This window comes from Piliocolobus tephrosceles, chromosome 16 (genome assembly GCF_002776525.5).
Source record: "Piliocolobus tephrosceles isolate RC106 chromosome 16, ASM277652v3, whole genome shotgun sequence".
NCBI classification, from domain to species: domain Eukaryota; kingdom Metazoa; phylum Chordata; class Mammalia; order Primates; family Cercopithecidae; genus Piliocolobus; species Piliocolobus tephrosceles.
The window spans coordinates 55,972,532-55,997,443 of NC_045449.1; the positions used below are offsets into that span (position 1 = coordinate 55,972,532).

The following is a 24,912-nucleotide window of genomic DNA, read 5'->3' on the forward strand; positions in this document are numbered from 1 at the left end:
ACACCAGGCCTGTTGTGGGGTGGGGGAAGTGGGGAGGGATAGCATTAGGAGATATACCTAATGTAAATGACCAGTTAATGGGTGCAGCACACCAACATGGCACATGTATACATATGTAACAAACCCGCACGTTGTGCACGTGTACCCTAGAACATAAAGTATAATTAAAAATAAGAATAATAAAGAGAATTCTTTATTATTATTATTGTAACCCAAAGTGCTTGGAGGACTAGGAGAAACTGGACTGCCCGCTACAATGCAGGTAAGAAAGAAGAATGTATCTAGACTACACAAGATCTCTCAGAGCGTCTGTTAGTGTTACCACATTCTGGATTATACCAATGGAAAACTGTAACAACTCAATCCAGGCAGGACTCCTAATGGCCCAGACCCTTCAGGAATTAAGATTTAGAACACCCAACCAGGTAAAGAAGTATGACCAGCTAAGATGCTTGCAAAGAGAATACGGAATGAGCCATGGAAGAAGATAGTTATAAATACCTGCTACAGCCACATGATCAGTTACAAAGATAAGGACCTGTAATTATCATAACGTCATGAATACTTCTTCCTTAATTTGTTATGAATATGTGTATATGCATGTATATTCCCTCTCTTATCCCCTTATCATGTAACGCAGACATATTGACTTTATATCATAGAATGTAATTACTGTTAACTTTACATCATAGTATTCAAGTTATGGATATCAAGAAGAGTAAAGAGTAAACATCATTAAAGGACTTTGCATCGTCTTAAAAAAATTTTTTTTTTGCTCTAATGCTATAAATAGACTTTAACACCACAGCACTTTAATGAAAAAAACGCATGGGTATAATTTTTCAAATGCTCCTTTTTTCCATGTTCTTATGGTATGGGGAGGGATGGTAAAAATACAGTTATAGTGAAAATAGTGAGAAATTGTTGACTTCTCATGCTCTGTCTCACAGTTAAGAATTTCACAGGCCGGGCGTGGTGGCTCCCGCCTGTAATCCCAGCACTTTGGAAGGCTGAGGTGGGCATATCACGAGGTTAAGAGATCGAAAACATCCTAGCCAAAATGGTGAAACGCCGTCTCTACTAAAAATACAAAAATTAGCTGGGCGTGGTGGCACACGCCTATAGTCCCAGCTACTCAGGAGGCTGAGGCAGGAGAATCGCTTGAGCCTGGGAGCCAGAGGTTGCAGTGAGATGAGATCACGCCATTGCACTCCAGCCTGGGAGACAGAGGCAGACTCCGTCTCAAAAAAAAAAAAAAAAAGAATTTCACATTGTGTTTTTGAATCTCACTGTAGCCTCTGTGATTTGTTTTGTTTTATAGCTGATGGGAAAGTGAAACGTATTAAACTAGTGCATGCAGCTATACCTGTTACAGGTAAGAAGTTGATATAAAAGTGAGATACTAATGCTTTACGAAATTTTTTTTGCAACAGTATTTTGAATATGTAACCATTTCTTTGTAATTTCTGCCACTTTATTAACTAATACAAATGTTTTCTAATGAACTACTTTGAATTTCAGTGTTCTCAAAATAAAATTATAGTGCTGTTTCTTGACAGAAGTCCTCCATTCTCTAGAGGTATTACCAATAGCATGCTTCACTTGTTATACTTTAGAAATATGAAACCTAAGTCAGCGTAATAAAAATAATAATGACTACTATGTAGTGGACACTTTCTATATACCAGGCGCTGTGCCAAGTGCTTTGCATGCATTAATTCGTTACTGTTATATCTATTATACAGTTACTATTATAATCTTCATTTTATAAATGAAGGACTAGAGGCTTGGAGGGTAAATATGAGGATAAAATGTGTGTAATTTTTCTTCAGATTATATCTATATCCACCATCTTCATAATACAAGAGAAGATAATGATTATTTTATATATATATAATAACTAACAGAGAGTTAGTAAATAATTTTAGGTTGTTGATATATAATATCTGACCTGGAATTATAAGAGGATTACCAAAATATGACTATTTTAGACTATGCAATTAATTGGAAATAGCTCATATCTTTATTTTTATCTATAGCTGAATTAGAGTGATACAAGCATGCTAGGTATTTTGCTTATGTTGCAATTACTAAATAATTCTTAAATGTTTTTCTAGGCTCTTTTTCTAATCTTTCAAAGGAAAGAAAATTGATCCCAGTAACTTTCAGAATATTCCTGGGAGTGGGAGTATGTCGGTTAAACTCACAGATAAGGAAATGTTCAGCTGATGAATTTCCCTTCAAGGGAGCTTTGTTTTGAGGCTTGTGTGTGAAAATTTCCAGCTCTATGTCATCATACTAATGTTTCATAAAATATGTTGAGGAAAACATTAGCTCAATATAACTGTAATGAAAGATAAAACTGTTTTGTGATTGAATTTTTGGTATATTTATAGCAGCAAACCATTCACTTATGGGTTCTTCCATCAGTATTAAACAATTTTGAATGGTATACCAGAATTACCTACAAGCCTAAAGTCTAAGTATAAAAAAAGAAGGAAACAAGTCTGAGAGGTACAGAGGAAGAAAGTAGGGAAGTAGTCATAAAGACAAAAAATATTAGAGGAATGGATATGTGTGTGTAGCAAATTCAAATTTGACATACCGCAAACTGAGATACACAATAAATGTGGTGTGTTCTTTATTTTTTCTAACCTCATTTCTCTCTTAGTCCCCCATCCTATTCTGGCTGTGGGTAGGATGTTGAAAGCTGAGAGGGTATGGCTCACATTGACTGGTAATCCAGTTTCTTCTGGTTTAAGCAAAAAATCAGTGTCTTTTGGCTGACCCAGCTCATTTTGGGAAATTATCAGTTTTCAAGTCTTTCCCTTACTTCCCCTCAGAAAGGCACGCCAGTATAAGGGAAAGCTTGAATGTCTTCCTGGTGGTAGAAGAGGGCAGCCAGACTTTGTCTTATTGTCTGGGTTCTTGATACTCTCTTTAGCAATGTCCCATATTTCATGGGTTTCCATGGATCCTGTTGACTTCTCCTGCAGAATTCTACTGCTTGAAAAATTCACGATCTGTTTTCTCTGCAAAGTCAAGATTCTGTGATCCTTCCTTCCCTAACTTGGCTCAGCCTTAGCACTAACTGGTGATGAGGGCCTTTGAGTCTCAGTTAAGTGTTTTGTCTGTACCCAGACTGGGCTGTTTACCCCAATAGCTTGTGTTAGGAATCATCTTGCCCTTTGACTTGATATCCCATGGCAAACCCACTGGCCTTCATCTCTGAAATACCTTTCACATTCCTCACTGGAAGTACATGGAAGTATCTGAATTTCTCACATATCACACAAAAACCAAAGGAGACCAAGGGATGGCATATTTTCAGCCCTTTGTCTGCCTACATACACCATGCCACAATATCTATCCTTCATGACAATGGAATGCTAATGCCTGAGCACTTAGTGAGGTGGTAACGTCACAAAGTTCCAAATAGGAAGTGTGACCCAAGTCTTTGTTGCTTTTTTCATACCCTACCCTCAACCCACCAGCATATCTGGAGTTTTTCTTCTATCTTATCTCCTCTTGGAGAGGGGAGTTCCGGTGGAGATGGAAGGTGGGCGGTAGGCTGCAAGAACACTTAAACCTCTCTGTAAATGGAGATAAATAGATAAAAGGGAAATAGAAGAAAGGTGATAAGTAGTTAGATAGGTAGGTAGATAGATAGATGATAGCTAGATAAAAATATATTACTGTAACTATTTGTCTTCCCAGTTGCACTTTCTTAAACCATAAAGTGGACTTTTTCTTTTCTCTTCTTATCAAATAGAAGGTAGAAAGGAGGAGGAAAAGAGTTTCCCTTATGTAATTTTTGGCCTCTCAGTCCTCTAGTTTACAGTAACACTAAGTGTCAGACCTTGAAGTTCTGCTTTGTAAAAATAGCCTTTAAACATTAAAAACAAGTTTTTTCTTTTGAAGTAGTGTAAATTCTATGGCTGATTTGGGAAAGGTTGCTTGAAAGAAAGGAAATGTGAGAAATAAAAGTACATTGATATAATTTAAAGTGTTATACCTGTACACATATTCAGCATGACAGGCTGTCACAATTGCTTCAAGAGTGACAAGATTTTGGCCTCGCTTCCATATTTTAATGAAGATATTTCTTTTTCTTCTTTTTTTTTTGTTTTTTGTGCTTTTTTTGTTTGTTTGTTTGTTTGTTTAGAGACAAGGTCTTGCTATGTTGCCCATGCTGGTCTTGAACTGTTGGGCCCAAGCTATCCTCCTTGGCCTCCCAAAGTTCTGGGATTACGGGTGTGAGCCACCACGGCCAGCCGGTGAAGATATTCCTTTTTGTTTTTTCTTCATCGTCCTCATCAGATATTCCTAATTTTTAAGGCAAATCAGAAAAGTGCTCCTTTATGAAACTTAAACTATTTTATGAATTTTATTTCTCTTCTCTGTGAGTTGTATTTTGCCTTTTTTTTTTTATTTAAAACTTTTCTATTTAGGCTGTCAATCAGTGATCTGTTCTCCACTATAGTTTCATCTCTAAGAATGTTATAGATCTTAGTTATTTCTTGCCTTCTGCTAGCTTTTGAATGTGTTTGCTCTTGCTTCTCTTGTTCTTTTAATTGTGATGATAGGGTGTCAATTTTAGATCTTTCCCGCTTTCTCTTGTGGGCATTTAGTGCTATAAATTTCCCTCTACACACTGCTTTAAATGTGTCCCAGAGATTCTGGTATGTTGTATCTTTGTTCTCATTGGTTTCAAGAACATCTTTATTACTGCCTTCATTTTGTTATGTACTCAGTAGTCATTCAGGAGCAGGTTGTTCAGTTTCCATGTAGTTGAGCGGTTTTGATTGAGTTTCTTAGTCCTGAGTTCTAGTTTGATTGCACTGTGGTCTGAGAGACAGTTTGTTATAATTTCTGTTCTTTTACATTTGCTGAGGAGTGCTTTACTTCCAACTATGTGGTCAATTTTGGAATAAGTGATATGTGGTGCTGTGAAGAATGTATATTCTGTTGATTTGGGGTGGAGAGTTCTGTGAATATCTACTAGGTCCACTTGCTGCAGAGATGAGTTCAATTCCTGGATATCCTTGACTTTCTGTCTCATTGATCTGTCTAATGTTGACAGTGGGGTGTTAAAGTCTCCCATTATTATTTTATGGGAGTCTAAGTCTCTTTGTAAGTCTCTAAGGACTTGCTTTATGAATCTGGGTGCTCCTGTATTGGGTGCATATATATTTAGGATAGTTAGCTCTTCCTGATGAATTGATCCCTTTACCATTATGTAATGGCCTTCTTTGTCTCTTTTGATCTTTGGTGGTTTAAAGTCTGTTTTATCAGAGACTAGGATTGCAACCCCTGCTTTTTTTTTGTTTTCCATTTGCTTGGCAGATCTACCTCCATCCCTTTATTTTGAGCCTATGTGTGTCTCTGCATGTGAGATGGGTCTCCTGAATACAGCAAACTGATGGGTCTTGACTCTTTATCCAATTTGCCAGTCTGTGTCTTTTAATTGGATCATTTAGTCTATTTACATTTGAGGTTAATATTGTTATGTGTGAACTTGATCCTGTCATTATGATATTAGCTGGTTATTTTACTTGCTAGTTGATGTGGTTTCTTCCTAGCATTGATGGACTTTATATTTTGACATGTTTTTGCAATGGCTGGTACCTGTTAAACTAAAGAGCTTCTGCACAGCAAAAGAAACTACCATCAGAGTGAACAGGCAACCTACAGAATGGGAGAAAATTTTTGCAAACTACTCATCTGACAAAGGGCTAATATCCAGAACCTATAAAGAACTCAATCAAATTTACAATAAAAAACAAACAACCCCATCAAAAAGTGGGCAAAGGATATGAACAGACACTTCTCAAAAGAAGACATTCATACAGCCAACAGACACATGAAAAAATGCTCATCATCACTCACCATCAGAGAAATGTAAATCAAAACCACAATGAGATGACATCTCACACCAGTTACAATGGCAATCATTAAAAAAATCAGGAAACAACAGGTGCTGGAGAGGATGTGGAGAAATAGGAACACTTTTACACTGTTGGGACTGTAAACTAGTTCAACCATTGTGGAAAATAGTGTGGCAATTCCTCAAGGATCTAGAACTAGAAATACCATTTGACCCAGCCATCCCATTACTGGGGATATACCCAAAGGATTATAAGTCATGCTGCTATAAAGACACATGCACACGTATGTTTATTGTGGCACTATTCACAATAGCAAAGACTTGCAATCAACCCAAATGTCCATCAGTAACAGACTAGATTAAGAAAATGTGGCGGCCGGGCACAGTGGCTCAAGCCTGTAATCCCAGCACTTTGGGAGGCCGAGACGGGCGGATCACGAGGTCAGGAGATCGAGACCATCCTGGCTAACACGGTGAAACCCCGTCTCTACTAAAAAATAAAAAAGCTAGCCGGGCGAGGTGGCTGGCGCCTGTAGTCCCAGCTACCTGGGAGGCTGAGGCAGGAGAATGGCATAAATCCGGGAGGCGGAGCTTGCAGTGAGCTGAGATCTGGCCACTGCACTCCAGCCCAGGCGACAGAGCGAGACTCCGTCTCAAAAAAAAAAAAAAAAAATGTGGCACATATACACCATGGAATACTGTGCAGCCATAAAAAAGGATGAGTTCGTGTCCTTTATAGGGACATGGATGCAGCCAGAAACCATCATTCTCAGCAAACTATTGCAAGAACAGTAAACCAAATACCACATGTTCTCACTCATAGGTGAGAATTGAACAACGAGATCACTTGGACACTGGAAGGGGAACATCACACACTGGGTCCTATTGTGGGGAGGGGGGGATAGCATTAGGAGATATACCTAATGTAAATGACGAGTTAATGGGCGCAGCACACCAACATGGCACATGTATACATATGTAACAAAGCTGTACTTTGTGCACATGTACCCTAGAACTTAAAAGTACATATATATAAAAAAATAATGTTATGGAAATGGAAATGAAATAATAGAATGTAAAGATTTATGAAGCCATCTTAGGTGCATTTTACCTGTTTCTTGGATTCCGTGAAGCTAGTGCAGAACTTACAGGTTAAGGAGACATTATGCCATAACCACATTGTTTTGGTTGGTGGAAATAATGGTTTAAGATTCCAGATTGTAATGATATATTGTCTTCACCATCCTTCTGATCTTCATAACAGAGTGCTTCTCTATCCTGTCATCCTGGCTGCCCACCCAATCACAGGACCAGCAGCTGTTTCTTACTTCTTACCATGTGATGTACCTCTTGCTTATGCCCAACTGCTACTGACTGGTCCCTGTCTTGTTTCTTCTTCCAGGCTTCTTCTGGTCTGAATTTGTACCTTGGTTCCCTGTTTTCAGTATCTCAGTCTATAGGGAAATAGTTCTAAAGTCAATTATTTACTTCCTGCTTCCAGATGTCCCTGTATACTCCTCCTCTCAAGCCTTCCTGGTGTTTAAGCTCTGATGGTTGCCAAAGTGTTCCATTCCAGTTCTTCCAGCTGAGCCCCAGCTAGCCTGTAGGTGTTGCTCTGGCCTTTTGTGATTCTGCGATTGCCAGTTTTTATTATGAATTCCAGCAGTGCTGGTGTACCTGTTGCCCATCTGCTTCCAGTGTGAAGGCTAATAAAGGGAGATGCTACTTGTGGAGTCCACATGTGTGCGCTTTCTGGATAAAAGAATTGTCCCCTGGGACCCTGCCAAGTCCTGGTATGCTGATAACATGGCAGCCTGTCACCACAATGGATTGATTTTCTCCTCCCACCATCACTGTCACCAAATAGCTTCATTTCCATATTACGTGGAATTTCCAATTAGGATTTAAAGCCTACATGTGCCACCTGGGATGCCCTCTTCCCTTTTCTCTCTTTGTAAATATTATCTGTCCTGAAAGATGTGATACCTTTATCCTGTGTTTCTATTTCTGCATATATTGGGTATACCCTGCCTGCCTGGTTTCTGCAATTGTTTTCTTTTAAGATGTCTTGCCACTATCATAGATACCTTACAATAAATAGACTTCACAGATCATGTGTTATGCAGTCTCTCTGGTGCTGTTGCTTGTGCTGGTGACTGACCCCAGGAGAAAAGCCTGATATGGTGGATTATCCTTCTGTTGGGTCTTCCTACTGGAATGTGGTGGACTGTTACTGACCATCTCTACGCTTGTCTCCTATTTTCCCAAGTGCAGACCTTTGAGAAATAAGAAGAGGGAGCTTCAGCCTTTATTCAGAAGTTTCAAACTACTTCTAAATCCTTAATTTTTTTTTATTCAGGAGAATCCAGGAATCAAAGTTAAGTAATTATAACATGCCAGTACACATCAAGCAGACTTGAATTGAGAAGAGACGGGAAAAGGGAAAGATTGATCATTCTGTCACTCCTCTACCTTCCCAAAACTTCCATCTCCATTATTTGTGGGCTCATAGTGGTTGCAAACAATTAGGGTTTGGGAATTATCAGTTTAAGAGTGTATATGTATGCACCTGCTCACAGATCCACACTGGAACAGGTACATGAGAGGCCAGGTGAAAAGTCAAAAAAAAGCCAAACTCTAGCATTGTGGAAATAAGTTCAGTGTCAAAAGGTATGAATTACTGGTCGATTTCAAACTTGGGGGAAAGGCTATGAAACATTTGTATTGACTTAGCTGTAGCATAGGAGAGCATGGTCTCAAATCTATTGTTACTACTATGAATGACATTACTCATTATTAGTAAAGAACTATTACCATTGTAGGAAATCTAAGAATGTCTTTTGTGATGTACACTGTTTGAGCATTACCCTTCATCCCAAAGAAAGACATGTATCATCACAATGATGAATATATATTCGGTTATATCCCTTTGCTAAATGTTTGTCTTCTCAGCTAAATATTAGTCTTTTACAATAAGTTTTTCTCAGTAATGACCATAAATATGTGATCAGATATATTTCACAGTAAAGACATAAACTAAGTCTGAGAAGATGTATCAGAATGAAATCTTACCTGGTTTGAAAGCTTTCAATGGTAAGATGGGTGATGAATTAACAAATCACTCTCAATTTACCTCTTTGTTGTCATAGTTCCTAATCATTTGAGAAGGAATCCTGCTACTTTCCAATATATGGATCTAACATAATTTACGTTATTTTTTATCTTGGCAGAATGTCTTTTTTGGTTTATTTATATTGATCATATTTATACACATTTTGATACACTTTCCTAGAGAAGAGACTGAGTTTATTTTTAAAGGTTGTGAAATGCAAGAGAATTGCCGTTCAGTGATTGTGGTTAGAGTGGACAATGAATCTAGTTTGGGTTAAAAAGGTAAATGAGCCTACCTTTTGCTCAGAAGTAGTTATTAAAATGTATCAAGCACTTGCTATGCTGACAGAATTCTAGTTTTTTTCACATGTAACTTTACCCCCACAGAAACTCTGTGAAACAGGTAGGAACATTTTCATTTCATATAACACAAAACTGGAAACCAAAGAAGTTAGGTTACTTGAATAAGTTCCTATAGATAATAAATAGTAGAAAACAGTTTTCAAACCCATGTATTCTTATTCCAACTATTGTAATTTTCTCATTTCACTAGAAATTCTTATTTTCATTATAAGAATAATATGCTGGAAGCTAATTTTGTTCCCTTTGAAAGTTTATGGTGCGTACGTTTATTCTGCTAAAAAGATTTAAGGGAACTAAGCTTAATTCTAACCATATTGAATCTCTGTGTAAATTTAAACAGGTTCCAGTGATCTTAAGTCTACTTGCAAAACAAAATCTTTAATGCACAAGCAAATATAGGGTGGAACATTTCAGCATTAGTGGGAATTTTCATATTTCTTTCTCTTTACTAAGGAGAGACAGTAGATATCAGAGACTTGGACAACGTACTAGGAAACATGGGGATTGAACTTACCAAAGAAGAACTTGAAGAGCTGACAAGAAACCTTCCAGTTGATGGTAACTCATTTTAGATATAAAAAAATTCTTCATAAGAGGGTTGAGGGTTTACATATGAGTATTTCTGTGTAATTTCGTGATAATAAAAAACCTTGCAACATCTCAGAAAGATTCAGTTTCAGAGCAAGAACAAAGCCTGTCTTCATTTTCTAAATCCACACAGAATACAAAGCATTTGACTAGATCGATTCCAAGATTGTTTTTCACATCTGGGAATGTTCAGGAAGCCAAAGAAAAGAGTGGAAAAAGAAAGGAATGAAAGAAAGTTAATGTGTATTCTTTCCATATTTCCCATTCATTTTTGTATTCTGACTCAGCTCCCTAACACTACTGAAACTTCTCTAAGGACATCATAAGTTGCCATTTGTCACTTGCATTAGACATTATTCATTCTGTTTCTTATTGGAGCTCTCTGCTGTCTTTGATATTGATGATAAATCTGACCTTGAAATTTTGTTCCCCTAGCTTCTGTGTTGTTACCACAATCTGGATTTTCTCATTCTGATTTTCATTTTACATCCTCTCTCTGGAAAATCTCACTCATATCTACTGTTTTACATATCACCTACATGCTGATGACTTTCAAGTCTGTATTTTTACACAGACCTGTCTCCTGCACTGCAGACTGGTATATCTAAATGCCTGCTAGACATTTCTACTCAGATATTCCATAGGAGACATCCTTTGACCTATTTGAAACTGAATTCACTGGTTCCCTGTCCAAGCTACCTTCTAGTCCTATATTCTCTGTCCCATTTGTGCTATCACTGTCTATTTAGTCATCTAAGCTAGTTATGTGGGATTCATTTTTTATAACCACTTGTTTCCTATCACCTCCTATCTGGACTATCACTTTGTCATGCCAGTTTTACCTCAAACTACCATACATAGATGATTGGATATACGACGAAGCAAGAATACTAAAATGTTGATAGTAGAATTTAGGTGATAGGCCTGTTCATTGTACAGTTTTTTTCAACTTTGCCATATGTTTGAAAATTTACTTAATGAAACGTTGAAAAAAATTCCATATATAAATCTGTTAACATCTCTTTGTTCCTTCTATCATTGTCATATTTCAGGTTGTTTCCTTCCTGATTTCAGCTATTACAATGGCTTCTGCAAAATAGCCATCATAGTGATCTATATGAAATGCAAATCTGACCGCATCATGACTCAATTTAAAAGTGTTTAATGACTTACAATCATGTACTAAAAAATGTCTTAAGTCCGTTGATATGGAAAACAAGTTCCTTCATGATTTGGATCCTGTTTACCTAATCTAGTATTTTACCCTCCAATAATATTGCACTTTTATTCCATTTTTATATCATAGAATAAAGTAACTTTATATCACTTATATTTTATATCATGTTTTTTATCACTTCCTTGCTTTGTTTATGATATCTCCATTACTCAGGGGGCCTCTCCTTTCCCTTCATATGACTAACTCTTTCTCGTTGCTTATCAGAATTGAGAGCCATTTTTTTTTTTTTTCAGAAAGTTTTCTCTTAACTACCCAGACTATATTAGATACCTCTTTTCTGTATTTCCACAATAACTGTGCATATATTTTTCATTATATTTGCCACATTGTACTGTAATTGTATATTTATGTTTATTTGCCTATCTTATCACTTTAATATGAGCCTTAAAGTAGGGATGGACATATTATTTATCTTTCAATATCTAGAATAGCACTTGGCATATAAGTAGGTACTCCATAAATGTTAAATTAGAGATGAACAAATTACTGAGTAAACGAGAGAATGACATAATGAATAAGTGAATGAATAGATATTGACAGGATAATTCCTAAAGAAAATGAAGCACTGCTTTTGGTCAGGACAGTAATATTTACACCTGGTATAATGTAACCATTTATTTGCAACAATTCCGAGTGACATGCTGTATCAAAGTCTGTTAGGAATAGACCAGAGATGAACATATGGTCTTTGTCACCAAAGACCTGTGTCATTATCAGAATTGAGGGTCTTCAGAGAATTAACTTGCATGGATGGTATTTTTCATCATGTTTATAAGAAAGCATAATAGCCCAGTAAGAACATATTCTTTCCCAAGCCAGACTTTATGGTCCAATGGTCAAGGGCCAGCTTACTAATATGGAATTAACTCTTGAAGACTATGTTTTATTGGATTGTTTCAAGTGTTGCTATGCAGGAAGAAGATAAAGAGGTAGTGATACATAGGGTGGGCTCTAGTTCCTCAACCTTGGCTTCAACCATAGCAGTTTATTATAGTCATCAATTTTTATATGTTTATCTCTCATACAACCTATACATTCATACATTATTTATACATTCATACATTAACATCCTCAAATTGTCCTTTGTATTGTGAATTCAAACTTGGGACCTTAGCTGAAATGACTGTATGGTAACATGGTCTGGCAGCTGGCATTTCAATTTGGTAGTTGCCATCTTTTTCTAGACAGCAATGTTTCTCTTATTATTTTAATATATGATTGTGCATATACATATGCATGCATACATACTTAAATTTTGCTCTTATTATATAAAAATAAGGAGAAAATGGAAGTTTAAATGCTGATACTAGTAATAAGCGTAGTCCTCAAATATAATTATACATCTGAAATAGGCATGTAGAAAGAGTTAATTTCAACTTTGGTTTATGTGTTTCAATTGGATAGGAAAAGAGCATATATGAAATTGTGGGGAAATAGTTCTAAATACTGTGTTTAAACAGTATAATATAATTAGAAATTATGTTTTAGCCTTCTTGGAATGGAAGTTCTTGTCTTGCTACATGTAAATCTATTATTCACTTTTTTCTTTGAGAACATATGGGGTTGTCTATTGTGCTACACCATACTGTTTTGTTTCTAAGAATATAAAAAGTTGAAAAATGACAAAAAAGAGTTATTCAATTAAAGTGAAGCTAAATAATGATGTATAATAACAACCTTTAGCTGGTTTCTGGATTATTATTTAGAAATAATTTTTTCCTGAATTCACTTTATGTTACAGCTAAAGGGGAGACCGATTTGAAATCATTGATGGATACAGTGCAAGTTATTACAGGTTAGTAAGAAGTTACTATGAATTTAAGATCCTAATATTTTAAGCCATATTTTCTATGATAAATATTTTACTACAGTTTGACATATATAATTATATTATATAATCATATGTGTCCAACTTAAGAATTATCACAAAATGAACATACGCACATACCCATTTAACTATAACCTAGATTGTGAAATAAAAGATTACCCATAACCCAGAAGACTCCTGATACCACTACATACACTCTTCCTCCTTACTTTTTGGAGGCAATTACTATCCTGAATTCTAGGACCACATATTTACTAGTTTTGTCTGTTTTTGAACTTTACATAAATGAAACTATACAATCTGTATTCTTCTATGTCTAATTTCTTTCACTCAACATTATGTCACATGCTATTCTCAGATTCGTTCATATTGTTGCATGCAGCAGTAGTTTGCTCATTTTCACTGCTTTATAGTACAAAGACTAATAAACTGTAATCAAGTAGAAATCTTTTGGGAACCTATTTTGGTATGGGGAATGATTTCAATTGGTTTGTTGTACTTGGATACATTGCTGTGTAATATTCCATTGTGTAAGTATACTATAATGTATTTGTCAATTCTACTACTGACGGACATTTCTAGTTTGGGCAATTACAAATGATATTTTTATACATGCCTTTTGGTGAACATATGTGCCTGATTATGTGGCCAAACATAGAAATTGGATTGCTTTGTTATAAAATTATGTATACTTTATTAGATATTGTCATTCAATTTTCCAAAGTAGTAGTACCATTTTACAATTCAACCAACAGTGTATGAGAGTTTTGCTTTATATCCTTGCCTGATACTTGATACTGTCTTTTTCATGTTAACATGTATTACTATCCCACTGTATTTATAATTTGCATTTCCCTAATGATGAATGATGTTGAGCACCTTTTTTATATTTCTTAGTTATTTGGATAATCTCTTTTGTAAAGTTCTTCTTAATGTCTATTATCTATTTGTCTGTTTGGATGTCTGTCTTTTACTTTTGATTTTTTAAACTTGCTGTCTTTTACTTATTTTTTTAATATATTCTAGATACAAGTCCATTGTAGGTTATAAATTGCAAATATCTCACTGTATGTATTAGATTTTTCACTTGAATTATACTTTTTACAGAACAAAAGTTCCTATTTTTGCATGTAGTCTAATTAGTCTTCTCTTTTATGGTAGAATATTTGGGAAGGGATAATCTGTGCAGCAAACCACCATGGCACACGTTTGCCTGAATAAAAAACCGATGGCCAGGCACAGTGGCTCAGCCTGTGATCCTAGCACTTTGGGAGGCCAAGGTGGGCAGATCACGAGGTCAGGAGATCGAGACCATCCTGGCTAACACGGTGAAACCCTGTCTCTACTAAAAATACAAAAAATTAGCAAGGCGAGGTGGCGGGCACCTGTATTCCCAGCTACTCCAGAGGCTGAGGCAGGAGAATGGTGTGAACCCAGAAGGCGGAACTTGCAGTGAGCCAAGATCACACCACTGCACTCCAGCCTGGGCAACAGAGTGAGACTCCATCTCAAAAAATAAATAAATAAAAATAAAATAAAATAAAATAAAACAAACCTGCACATCCTGCACATGTACCCCTGAACTTAAAATAAAAGAAGAGAAATCCTTGCTTATACCAAGCCCATGAAAATATTTTCTTATTTCATTTTTAGGACCTTTGTTTTTTTACTTTCACATTTAGATCTACAATCCATGATGTAGGATAAGGGTGACAATTCAGTTTTTTCTAAGTAGATATTCAGCACCATTTATTGAAAAGAATATAGTTTTCTCACTGTGGTGTAAGGCTATCTTTTCATAAATCAAAGACCATAAATGTGTTTGTGTATCTGGACTATTTAATCTGTTACTTTATTGTTGTTTTTTGTGTGTCCTTGCACCAGTATACCATTCTCTTAATATATTCAATGTATCTTATATCCGAAGTGTAAATCCTTTTATATGACTGCCCTGGCTATTCTTGGCCTTTTGTATTTCCTTATACATTTCACATCAAACTTTAATTCACCCTCAGTACTGCTGGGGTTTTTATTGAATCTAGGTCATTTTTTTTCAATTTATTAAACTTTAAGTTCTGGGATACATGTACAGGTTTGTTACTGAGGTATACATGTGCCCTGCACCCATCAACCCATCATCTAGGTTTTAAGCCCTGCGTCCATTAGGTATTTGTCCTAATGCTTTCCCTCCCCTTGCCCCCACCCCCAACAGGCCCCGGTGTATGATGTTCCCCTGCCTGTGTCCATGTGTTCTCATTGTTCAACTCCCACTTATGAGTGAGAACATGTGGTGTTTGGTCTTCTGTTTCTGTGTTAGTTTTGCTGAGAATGCTGGTTTCCAGCTTCATAAAGTCCCTGCAAAGGACATGAACTCATTCTTTTTTATAGCTGCATAGTATTCCATTGTGTGTATGTGCCACATTTTCTTTATCAAGCCTATCATTGATGGGCATATGGGTTGGTTCCAAGTCTTTGCTATTGTGAATGGCACTGTAATAAACATACATGTGCATGTGTCTTAGTAGTAGAATGATTTATAATTCTCTGGGTATATACCCAGTAATGGGATTGCTGGATCAAATGGTATTTCTGATTCTAGATCATTGAGGAATTACCACACTGTCTTCCACAATAGCTGAACTGATTTACACTCCCACCAACAGTGTAAAAGCATTCCTATTTCTCTGCATCCTCTCCAGAATCTGTTGTTTGCTTGCTGACTTTTTAGTTATCACCATTCTAACTTGCATGAGATGGTATCTCATTGTGGTTTTGATTTGCATTTCTCTAATGACCAGTGATAATGAGCTTATTTTTCATATGTTTGTTGGCTGCGTAAATGTCTTCTTTTGAGAAGTGTCTGTTCATGACCTTTGTCAAACTTTTTTTTTGTTTGAGACGGAGTCTTGCTCTGTCACCCAGGCTAGAGTGCAGTGGTGCAATCTCAGCTCACTGCAACCTCCGCCTCTTGGGTTCAAGCAATTCTCCTGCCTCAACTTCCCAAGTAGCTGAGATTACAGGTGCCGCCAGTGTGCCCAGCTACCTTTGCCCAAATTTTGGTGGAGTTGTTTTTATTTTATTGTAAATTTGTTTAAGTTCCTTGTAGATTCTGGATATTAGACCTTTGTCAGATGGATAGATTGCAAAAATTTTATCCTGTTCTGTAGGTTGCCTGTTCACTCTGAGGATAGTTTCTTTAGCTGTACAGAAGCTCTTTAGTTTGATTAGATCCCATTTGTCAATTTTGGCTTTGGTTGCAATTGCTTTTTGTGTTTTAGTCATGAAGTCTTTGCCCATGCCTATGTCCTGAATGGTATTGCTATGTTTTCTTCTAGGGTTTTTATGGTTTTTGGATTTACATTTAAGTCTTTAATCCATCTTGACTTAATTTTTGTATGAAGTGTAAGGAAGGGGTCCAGTTTCAGTTTTCTGTACATGACTAGCCAGTTTTCACAGCACAATTTATTAAACAGGGAATCCTTTTCCTATTGCTTGTTTTCATCAGATTTGTCAAAGATCATTTGGTTGTAGATGTGTGGTGTTATTTCTGCGGCCTCTGTTCTGTTCCATTGGTCTATATATCTGTTTTGGTACAAGTACCGTGCTGTTTTGGTTACTGTAGGCTTGTAGTAGGGTTTGAAGTCAGGTAGCATGATGCCTTTAGCTTTGTTCTTTTTGGTTAGGATTGTCTTGGCCATATAGGTTCTTTTTCAATTCCATATGAAATTTAAAGTAGTTTTTTGTAGTTTTGTGAAGAAAATCAGTGGAAGCTTGTTGGGAATAGCATTGAATCTATAAATTACTTTGGGCAGTATGGCCATTTTCACAATATTGATTCTTCCTATCCATAAGCATGGAATGTTTTTCCATTTATTTGTGTCCATTCTTATTGCCTTGAGCAGTGGCTGGTAGTTCTCCTTGAAAAGTTCCTTCATGTCCCTTGTAAGTTGTATTCCTAGGTATTTTATTTTCTTTGTAGCAGTTATGAATGGGGGTTCACTCATGATTTGGCTATTATTGGTGTATAAGAATGCTTATGATTTCTGCACATTGATTTTGAATCCTGAGACTTTGCTAAAGTTACTTGTTAGCTTAAGGAGTTTTGGGGCTGAGACGATGGGGTTTTCTAAATATACAGTCATGTCATCTGCAAACAGAGACAATTTGACTTCCTTTCTTGTTATTTGAGTATCCTTTATTTCTTTCTCTTGCCTGATTGCCCTGGCCAGAACTTCCAATACTATGTTGAATAGGAGTGGTGAGAGAGGGCATTCTTGTCTTGTGCCGGTTTTCAAAGGGAATGCTTCCAGCTTCTGCACATTCACTATGATATTGGCCATGAGTTTGTCATAAATAGCTCTTAATATTTTGAGATATGTTCCATCAATACCTAGTTTATTGAGTATTTTTAGCATGAAGGGGTGTTGAATTTTATCAGAGGCCTTTTCTGAATCTGTTGAGGTAATCATGTGTTTTTGTCACTGGTTCTGTTTATGTGATGGATTGTGTTTATTGATTTGCATGTGTTGAACCAGCTTTGAATCCCAGGAATGAAGCCGACTTGATCATGGTGGATAAGTTTTCTGATGTGCTGGTAAATTCGGTTTGCCAGTACTTTATTGAGGATTTTCGCATAGATGTTTATCAGGGATATTGGCCTGAAATTACCTCTTTTTGTTGTGTCTCTACCAGGTTTTGGTATCAGGATGATACTGGCCTCATAAAATGAGTTAGGGAGGAATACTTGTTTTTCAGTTGTTTGAAATAGTTTCAGTAGGAATGGCACCAGCTCCTCTTTGTACCTCTGGTAGAATTTGGTTGCGAATTTATCTGGTCCTGGGCTTTATTTTGTTGGTAGGCTATTACTACTTCAATTTCAGAACTTGTTATTGGTCTATTCAGGGATTTGACTTCTTCCTGATTTAGTCTTGGGAGGGTGTATGTGTCCAGGAATTTGTTCATTTCTTCTATATTTTCTAGTTTGTTTGCATAGAGGTATTTATAGTATTCTCTGATGGTAGTTTGTATTTCTCTGGGGTCATTGATGATATCCCCTTTATCATTTTTTATTGTGTCTATTTGATTCTTCTCTCTTTTCTTCTTTATTAGTCTGGCTAGCGGTCTATAAATTTTGTTAATCTTTTCAAAAAACCGTCTACTGAATTCACTGATTGTTTGAAGGGTTTTTTGTGTCTCTATCTCCTTCAGTTCTGCTCTAATCTTAGTTGTTTCTTGCCTTCTGCTAGCTTTTGAATGTGTTTGCTGTTGCTTCTCTAGTTCTTTTAATTGTGGTGTTAGGGTATCAATTTTAGATCTTTCCTGCTTTCTGTTGTGGGCATTTAGTGCTATAAATTTCCCTGTACACACTGCTTTAAATATGTCCCAGAAATTCTGGTATGTTGCGTCTTTGTTCTCACTGGTTTCAGAGAACTTATTTATTTCTGCCTTCATTTCATTATTTACCCAGTAGTCATTCAGGAGCAGGTTGTTCAGTTTCCATGTAGTTGTTTTGTTTTGAGTGAGTTTCTTAATCCTGAGTTCTAATTTGATTGCACTGTGGTCTGAGAGACTGTTTGTTATGATTTCCGTTCTTTTGCATTTGCTGAGGAGTGGTTTACTTCCAATTATATGGTTGATTTTAGAATAAGTGTGATGCGGTGCTGAGAAGAATGCATATTCTGTTGATTTGGGATGGAGAGGTCTGTAGATGTCTCTTAGGTCTTTTAGGTCTTTTGGTCCAGAGATGAGTTCAAGTCCTAAATATCCTTCTTAATTTTCTGTCTTATTGATCTGTCTAATTTTGACAGTGGGGTGTTAAAACCTCTTACTATTATTGTATGGGAGTCTAAGTATCTTTGTAGGTCTCAAAAAACTTGCTTTATGAATCTAGGTGCTCCTGTATTCAGTGCATATATATTGAGGATAGTTAGCCCTTCTTGTTGCATTGGTCCCTTTCTCATTATATAATGCCCTTCTTTGTCTTTTTTGATCTTTGTTGGTTTAAAGTCTGTTTCCACTTGCTTGGTAAACATTCCTCCATCCCTTTATGTTGAGTCTCTGTGTCTCTTTGCATGTGAGATGAGTCTCCTGAATATGGCACACTGATGGGTCTTGACTCTTTATCCAACCTGCCAGTCTGTGTCTTTTAATTGGGGCATTTAGCCCATTTAAATTTAACATTAATATTGTTATGTGTGAATTTGATACTGTTATCACGATGCTAGCTGTTCAATTTGCAGATTAGCTGATGCAGTTTCTTCATCGTGTTGTTGGTCTTTATATTTTGGTATGTTTTTGAAGTGGGTGGTACTGGTTATTCTTTTATTATTATTATTATTCTACTTTAAGCTCTAGGGTACATGTGCACAAGGTGCAGGTGTGTTACATATGTATACATGTGCCACGTTGGTGTGCTGCACCCGTTAACTCGGCATTTACGTTAGGTATATCTCCTAATTCTATCCCTCTCCCCTCTCCCCACCTCACGACAGGCCCCGGTGTGTGATGTTCCCCGCCCTGCGTCCAAGTGTTCTCATTGTTCAATTCCCACCTATGAGTGAGAACATGCAGTGTTTGGTTTTCTGTCCTTGCAATAGTTTGCTCAGAATGATGGCATCCAGCTTTATCCATGTCCCTACAAAGGATATGGACTCATCCTTTTTTATGGCTGCATAGTATTCCGTGGTGTACATGTGCCATATTTTCTTAATCCAATCTATCATTGATGGACATTTGGGTTGGTTCCAACTCTCTACTATTGTGAATAGTGCCACAATAAGCATACATGTGCATGTGTCTTTATAGCAGCATGATTTATAATCATTTGGGTATATACCCAGTAATGGGATTGCTGGGTCAAGTGGTATTTCTAGTTCTAGATCCTTGAGGAATTGCCACACTGTTTTTCACAATGGTGGAACTAGTTTACACTCCTGCCAACAGTGTAAAAGTCTTCCTATTTCTCCACATCCTCTCCAGTACCTGTTGTTTCCTGACTTTTTAATGATCACCGTTCTAACTGATGTGAGATGGTATCTCATTGGGCTTTTGATTTGCATTTCTCTGATAACCAGTGATAATGAGCATTTTTTTCATGGGTCTTTTGGCTGCATAAATACCTCTTTTGAGAAGTGTCTGTTCATATACTTTGCACACTTTTTGATGGGGTTGTTTGATTTTTTTCTTGTAAATTTGTTTAAGTTCCTTGTAGATTCTGGATATTAGCTGTTTGTCAGATAGGTAGATTGTAAAAATTGTCTCCCATTCTGTAGGTTGCCTGTTCACTCTGATGATAGTTTCCTTTGCTGTGCAGAAACTCTTTAGTGTAATTAGGCCCCATTTGTCTATTTTGGCTTTTGTTGCCATTGCTTTTGGTGTTTCAGTCATGAAGTCCTTGCACATGCCTATGTCCTGAATGGTATCGGCTAGGTTTTCTTCTAGGGTTTTTATGGTTTTAGGTCCAACATTTAAGTTTTTAATCCATCTTGAATTAATTTTTGTATAAGGCATAAGGAAGGGATCCAGTTCAGCTTTCTACATATGGCTAGCCAGTTTTCCCAACACCATTTATTAAATATGGAATACTTTCCCCATTTCTTGTTTTAGTCAGGTTTGTCAAAGATCAGATGGTTGTAGATGTATGGTATTATTTCCAAGGGCTCTATTCTGTTCCATTGGTCTATATCTCTGTTTTGGTACACGTACAATGCTGTTTTGGTTACTGTAGGCTTATAGTATAGTTTGAAGTCAGGTAGCATGATGCCTCCAGCTTTGTTCTTTGTGCTTAGGATTGTCTTGGCAGTGTGAGCTCTTGAACTTTAAAGTAGTTTTTTTCCAATTTTGTGAAGAAAGTCATTGGGAGTTTGATGGGGATGGCATTGAATCTATAAATTACCTTGGATGGCCATTTTCACAATATTGATTCTTCCTATCCATGAGCCTGGAATGTTCTTCCATTTGTTTGTGTCCTCTTTTATGTCGAGGAGCAATGGTTTGTAGTTCTCCTTGAAGAGGCCCTTCACATCCCTTGTAAGTTGGATTCCTAGGTATTTTATTCTTTTGAAGCAATTGTGAATGGGAGTTCACTCATGATTTGGCTCTCTGTCTGCTCTTGGTGTATAGGAATGCTTGTGATTTTTGCACATTGATTTTATATCCTGAGACTTTGCTGAAGTTGCTTATCAGCTTAAGGAGATTTTGGGCTGAGACAATGGGGTTTTCTAAATATTCAATCATGTCATCTGCAAACATGGACAATTTGACATCCTCTTTTCCTAATTGAAAACCCTTTATTTCTTTCTCTTGCCTGATTGCCCTGACCAGAACTTCCAACACTATGTTGAATAGGAGTGGTAAGAGAGGGCATCCCGTCTTGTACCAGTTTTCAAAGGGAATGCTTCCAGTTTTTGCCCATTCAGTATGATACTGGCTGTGGGTTTGTCATAAATAGCTCTTATTATTTTCAGATAAGTCCCATCAATACCTAGTTTATTGAGAGTTTTTAGCATGAGGTGCCGTTGAATTTTGTCGAAGGCCTTTTCTGCATCTATTGAGATAATCATGTGGTTTTTGTTTTGGTTCTGTTTATATGATGGATTACATTTATTGATTTGCGTATGTTGAACCAGCCTTGCATCCCAGGGATGAAGCCGACTTGATCTTAGTGGATGAACTTTTTGACGTGCTGCTGGATTCATTTTGCCAGTATTTTATTGAGCATTTTTGCATCGATGTTCATCAGGGATACTGATCTAAAATTCTCTTTTTTTGTTGTGTTTCTGCCGGGCTTTGCTATCGGGATGACACTGGCCTAATAAAATGAGTTAGGGAGGATTCCCTCTTTTTCTATTGATTGGAATAGTTTCAGAAGGAATGGTACCAGCTCCTCTTTGTACCTCTGGTAGAATTTGGCTATGAATCCATCTGGTCCTGGACTTTTTCTGGTTGGTAGGCTATTAATTATTGCCTCGATTTCAGAACCTGTTATTGGTCTATTCAGGGATTCAACTTCTTCCTGGTTTAGTCTTGAAAAGGTGTACGTGTCTAGGAATTGATCCATTTCTTCTAATTTTTCTATTTATTTGCATAGAGGTGTTCGTAGTATTCTCTGATGGTAGTTGTATTTCTGTTTCTATTTCTGATAGCCCCTTTATCATTTTTTGTCGTGTCTATTTGATTCTTCTGTCTTTTCTTCTTTTTTAGTCTTGCTAGTGATCTGTCAATTTTGTTGATCTTTTCAGAAAACCAGCTCCTGGATTCATTGATTGTTTGAAGGGTTTTTGTGTCTCTATCTCCTTCAGTTCTGCTCTGATCTTAGTTATTTCTTGCCTTCTGCTAGCTTTCGAATGTGTTTGCTCTTGCTTCTCTAGTTCTTTTAATTGTGATGTTAGGGTATCAAGTTTAGGTCTTTCCTGCTTTCTGTTGTGGGCATATAATGCTATAAATTTCCCTCTACACACTGTTTTAAATGTGTCCCAGAAATTCTGGTATGTTGCGTCTTTGTTCTCATTGGTTTCAAAGAACATCTTTATTTCTGCCTTCATGTTGTTATTTACCCAGTAGTCATTCAGGAGAAGGTTGTTTGGTTTACATATAGTTGAGCAGTGTGTAGTGAGTTTCTTAATCCTGAGTTCTAATTTGATTGCACTGTGTTCTGAGAAACAGTTTGTTATAATTTCTGTTCTTTTACATTTGCTGAAGAGGGCTTTACTTCCAACTATGTGGTCAATTTTGGAATAAGTGTGATGTGGTGCTGAGAAGAATGTGTATTCTGTTGATTTGTTGTGGAGAGTTCTGTAGATGTCTCCTAGGTCCACTTGGTGCAGACCTGAGTTCAATTCCTGGATATCCTTGTTAACTTTCTGTCTTGTTGATCTGTCAAAGGTTGACAGTGGGGTGTTAAACTCTCCCATTATTATTGTGTGAGAATCTAAGACTCTTTTTAGTTCCCTCAGGACTTGCTTTATGAATCTGGGTGATCCTGTATTGGGTGCATATATATTTATGATAGTTAGCTCTTCTTGTTGAATTGATCCCTTTACCATTAGGTAATGGCTTTGTCTCTTTTGATCTTTGATGGTTTAAAGTCTGTTTTATCAGAGACTAGGACTGCAACCCCTGCTTTTTTTTTGTTTTGTTTTCCATTTGCTTGGTACATCTTCCTCCATCCCTTTATTTTGAGCCTATGTGTGTCTCTGCACGTGAGATGGGTCTCCTGAAGACAGCAGACTGATGGGTCTTGACTCTTTATACTGTTTGCCAGTCTGTGTCTTTTAATTGGAGCATTTAGCCCATTTACATTTAAGGTTACTATTTTTATGTGTGAATTTGATCCTGTCATTATGATGTTAGCTGGTTATTTTGCTCGTTAGTTGATGCCATTTCTTCCTACCATTGATGATCTTTACAATTTGGCATGTTTTTGCAGTGGCTGGTACCAGTTGTTCCTTTCCATGTTTAGTGCTTCCTTCAGGAACTCTTGTAAGGCAAGCCTGGTCGTAACAATCTCTCAGCATTTGTTTGTCTGTAAATAATTTTATTTCTCCTTCACTTATGAAGCTTAGTTTGGCTGAATATGAAATTCCGAGTTGAAAATTCTTTTCTTTAAGAATGTTGAATATTGGCCCCCACTCTCTTCTGGCTTGTAGAGTTTCTGCTGAGAGATCCACTGTTAGTCTGATGGGCTTCCCTTTGTAGGTAACCTGATCTTTCTCTCTGGCTGCCCTTAGCATTTTTTCCTTCATTTCAACCTTGGAGAATCTGACAATTATGTGACTTGTGGTTGCTCTTCTCAAGGAGTATCTTAGTGGTGTTCTTTGTATTTCCTGAATTTGAATGTTGACCTGTCTTGCTAGGTTGGAGAAGTTCTCCTGGGTAATATCCTGAAGTGTTCCATTCTCCTGTCACTCACTTTCAGTTACACCAATCAGTTGTGGGTTCGGTCTTTTCAAATAGTCCTGTATTTCTTGGAGGCTTTGTTCATCCCTTTTCATTCTTTTTTCTCTAATATTGTCTTTACGCTTTATTTCATTAAGTTGATCTTCCATCTCTGATATCCTTTCTTCTGTTTGATCGATTTGGCTATTGATACTTGTGTATGTGTCATGAAGTTCTCATGCTGTGTTTTTCAGCTCCATCAGGTCATTTATGTTCTTCTCTAAACTGGTTATTCTAGTCAGCAGTTCCTGTAACCTTTTATCAAGATTCTTAGCTTCCTTGCATTGGGTTAGAACATGCTCCTTTAGCTTGGAGGAGTTTGTTATTACCTACCTCCTGAAGCCTACTTCTGTCAATTCGTCAAATTCATTCTCTGTCCAGTTTTGTGCCCTTGCTGGAGAGTAGTTGCGATCATTTGGAGGAGAAGAGGCATTCTGGTTTTTGGAATTTTCAGCATTTTTGCGTTGGTTTTTCCTCATCTTTGTGGATTTATCTACCTTTGATTTTTGATGCCGATGGTTTTTGGATGGGGTTTTCCTGTTTGTGTCCTTTGTGTTGATGTTTATGTTATTGCTTTCTGTTTGTTAGTTTTGCTTCTAACAGTTAGGCCCCTCTTCTGCATGTCTGCTGGAGTTTGCTGGAGGTCCACTTCAGACCCTGTTTGCCTGGGTATCACCAGTGCAAACATTGCTGCCTGCTACTTCCTCTGGAAGCTTCGTCCCAGAGAGGCACCCACCTGATGCTGGCCAGAGCTCTCCTGTATGAGGTCTGTCGACCCCTGCTGGGAGGTGTCTCACAGTCAGGAGGCATAGGGGTCAGGGGCCCATTTGAGAAGGCAGTCTGCTCCTTAGCCAAGCTCGAGTGCTGTCCTGGGAGATCCACTGTTCTTGTTAGAGCCAACAGACAGGAACATTTAAGCCTGCTGAAGCTGTGCCCACAGCTGTCCCTTCCCCCAGGTGCTCT

At 37.2% G+C, this 24,912-nt stretch overlaps 1 protein-coding gene across 1 annotated transcript in view; it reads left to right on the forward strand.

Annotated features, from left to right (window-relative positions):
• Nucleotides 1-8,937: 8,937 nt before the first annotated feature.
• Nucleotides 8,938-24,912, forward strand: part of LOC111526559 (EF-hand calcium-binding domain-containing protein 13-like) — a 128,989-nt gene continuing 113,014 nt past the window's right edge. Inside the window, exons 1-3 of the mRNA XM_026448077.1 lie at nt 8,938-8,980; nt 9,815-9,919; nt 12,928-12,981. Coding sequence (XP_026303862.1) covers nt 8,938-8,980; nt 9,815-9,919; nt 12,928-12,981 — 202 coding nt within the window. The remainder of the gene's footprint in view (nt 8,981-9,814; nt 9,920-12,927; nt 12,982-24,912) is intronic.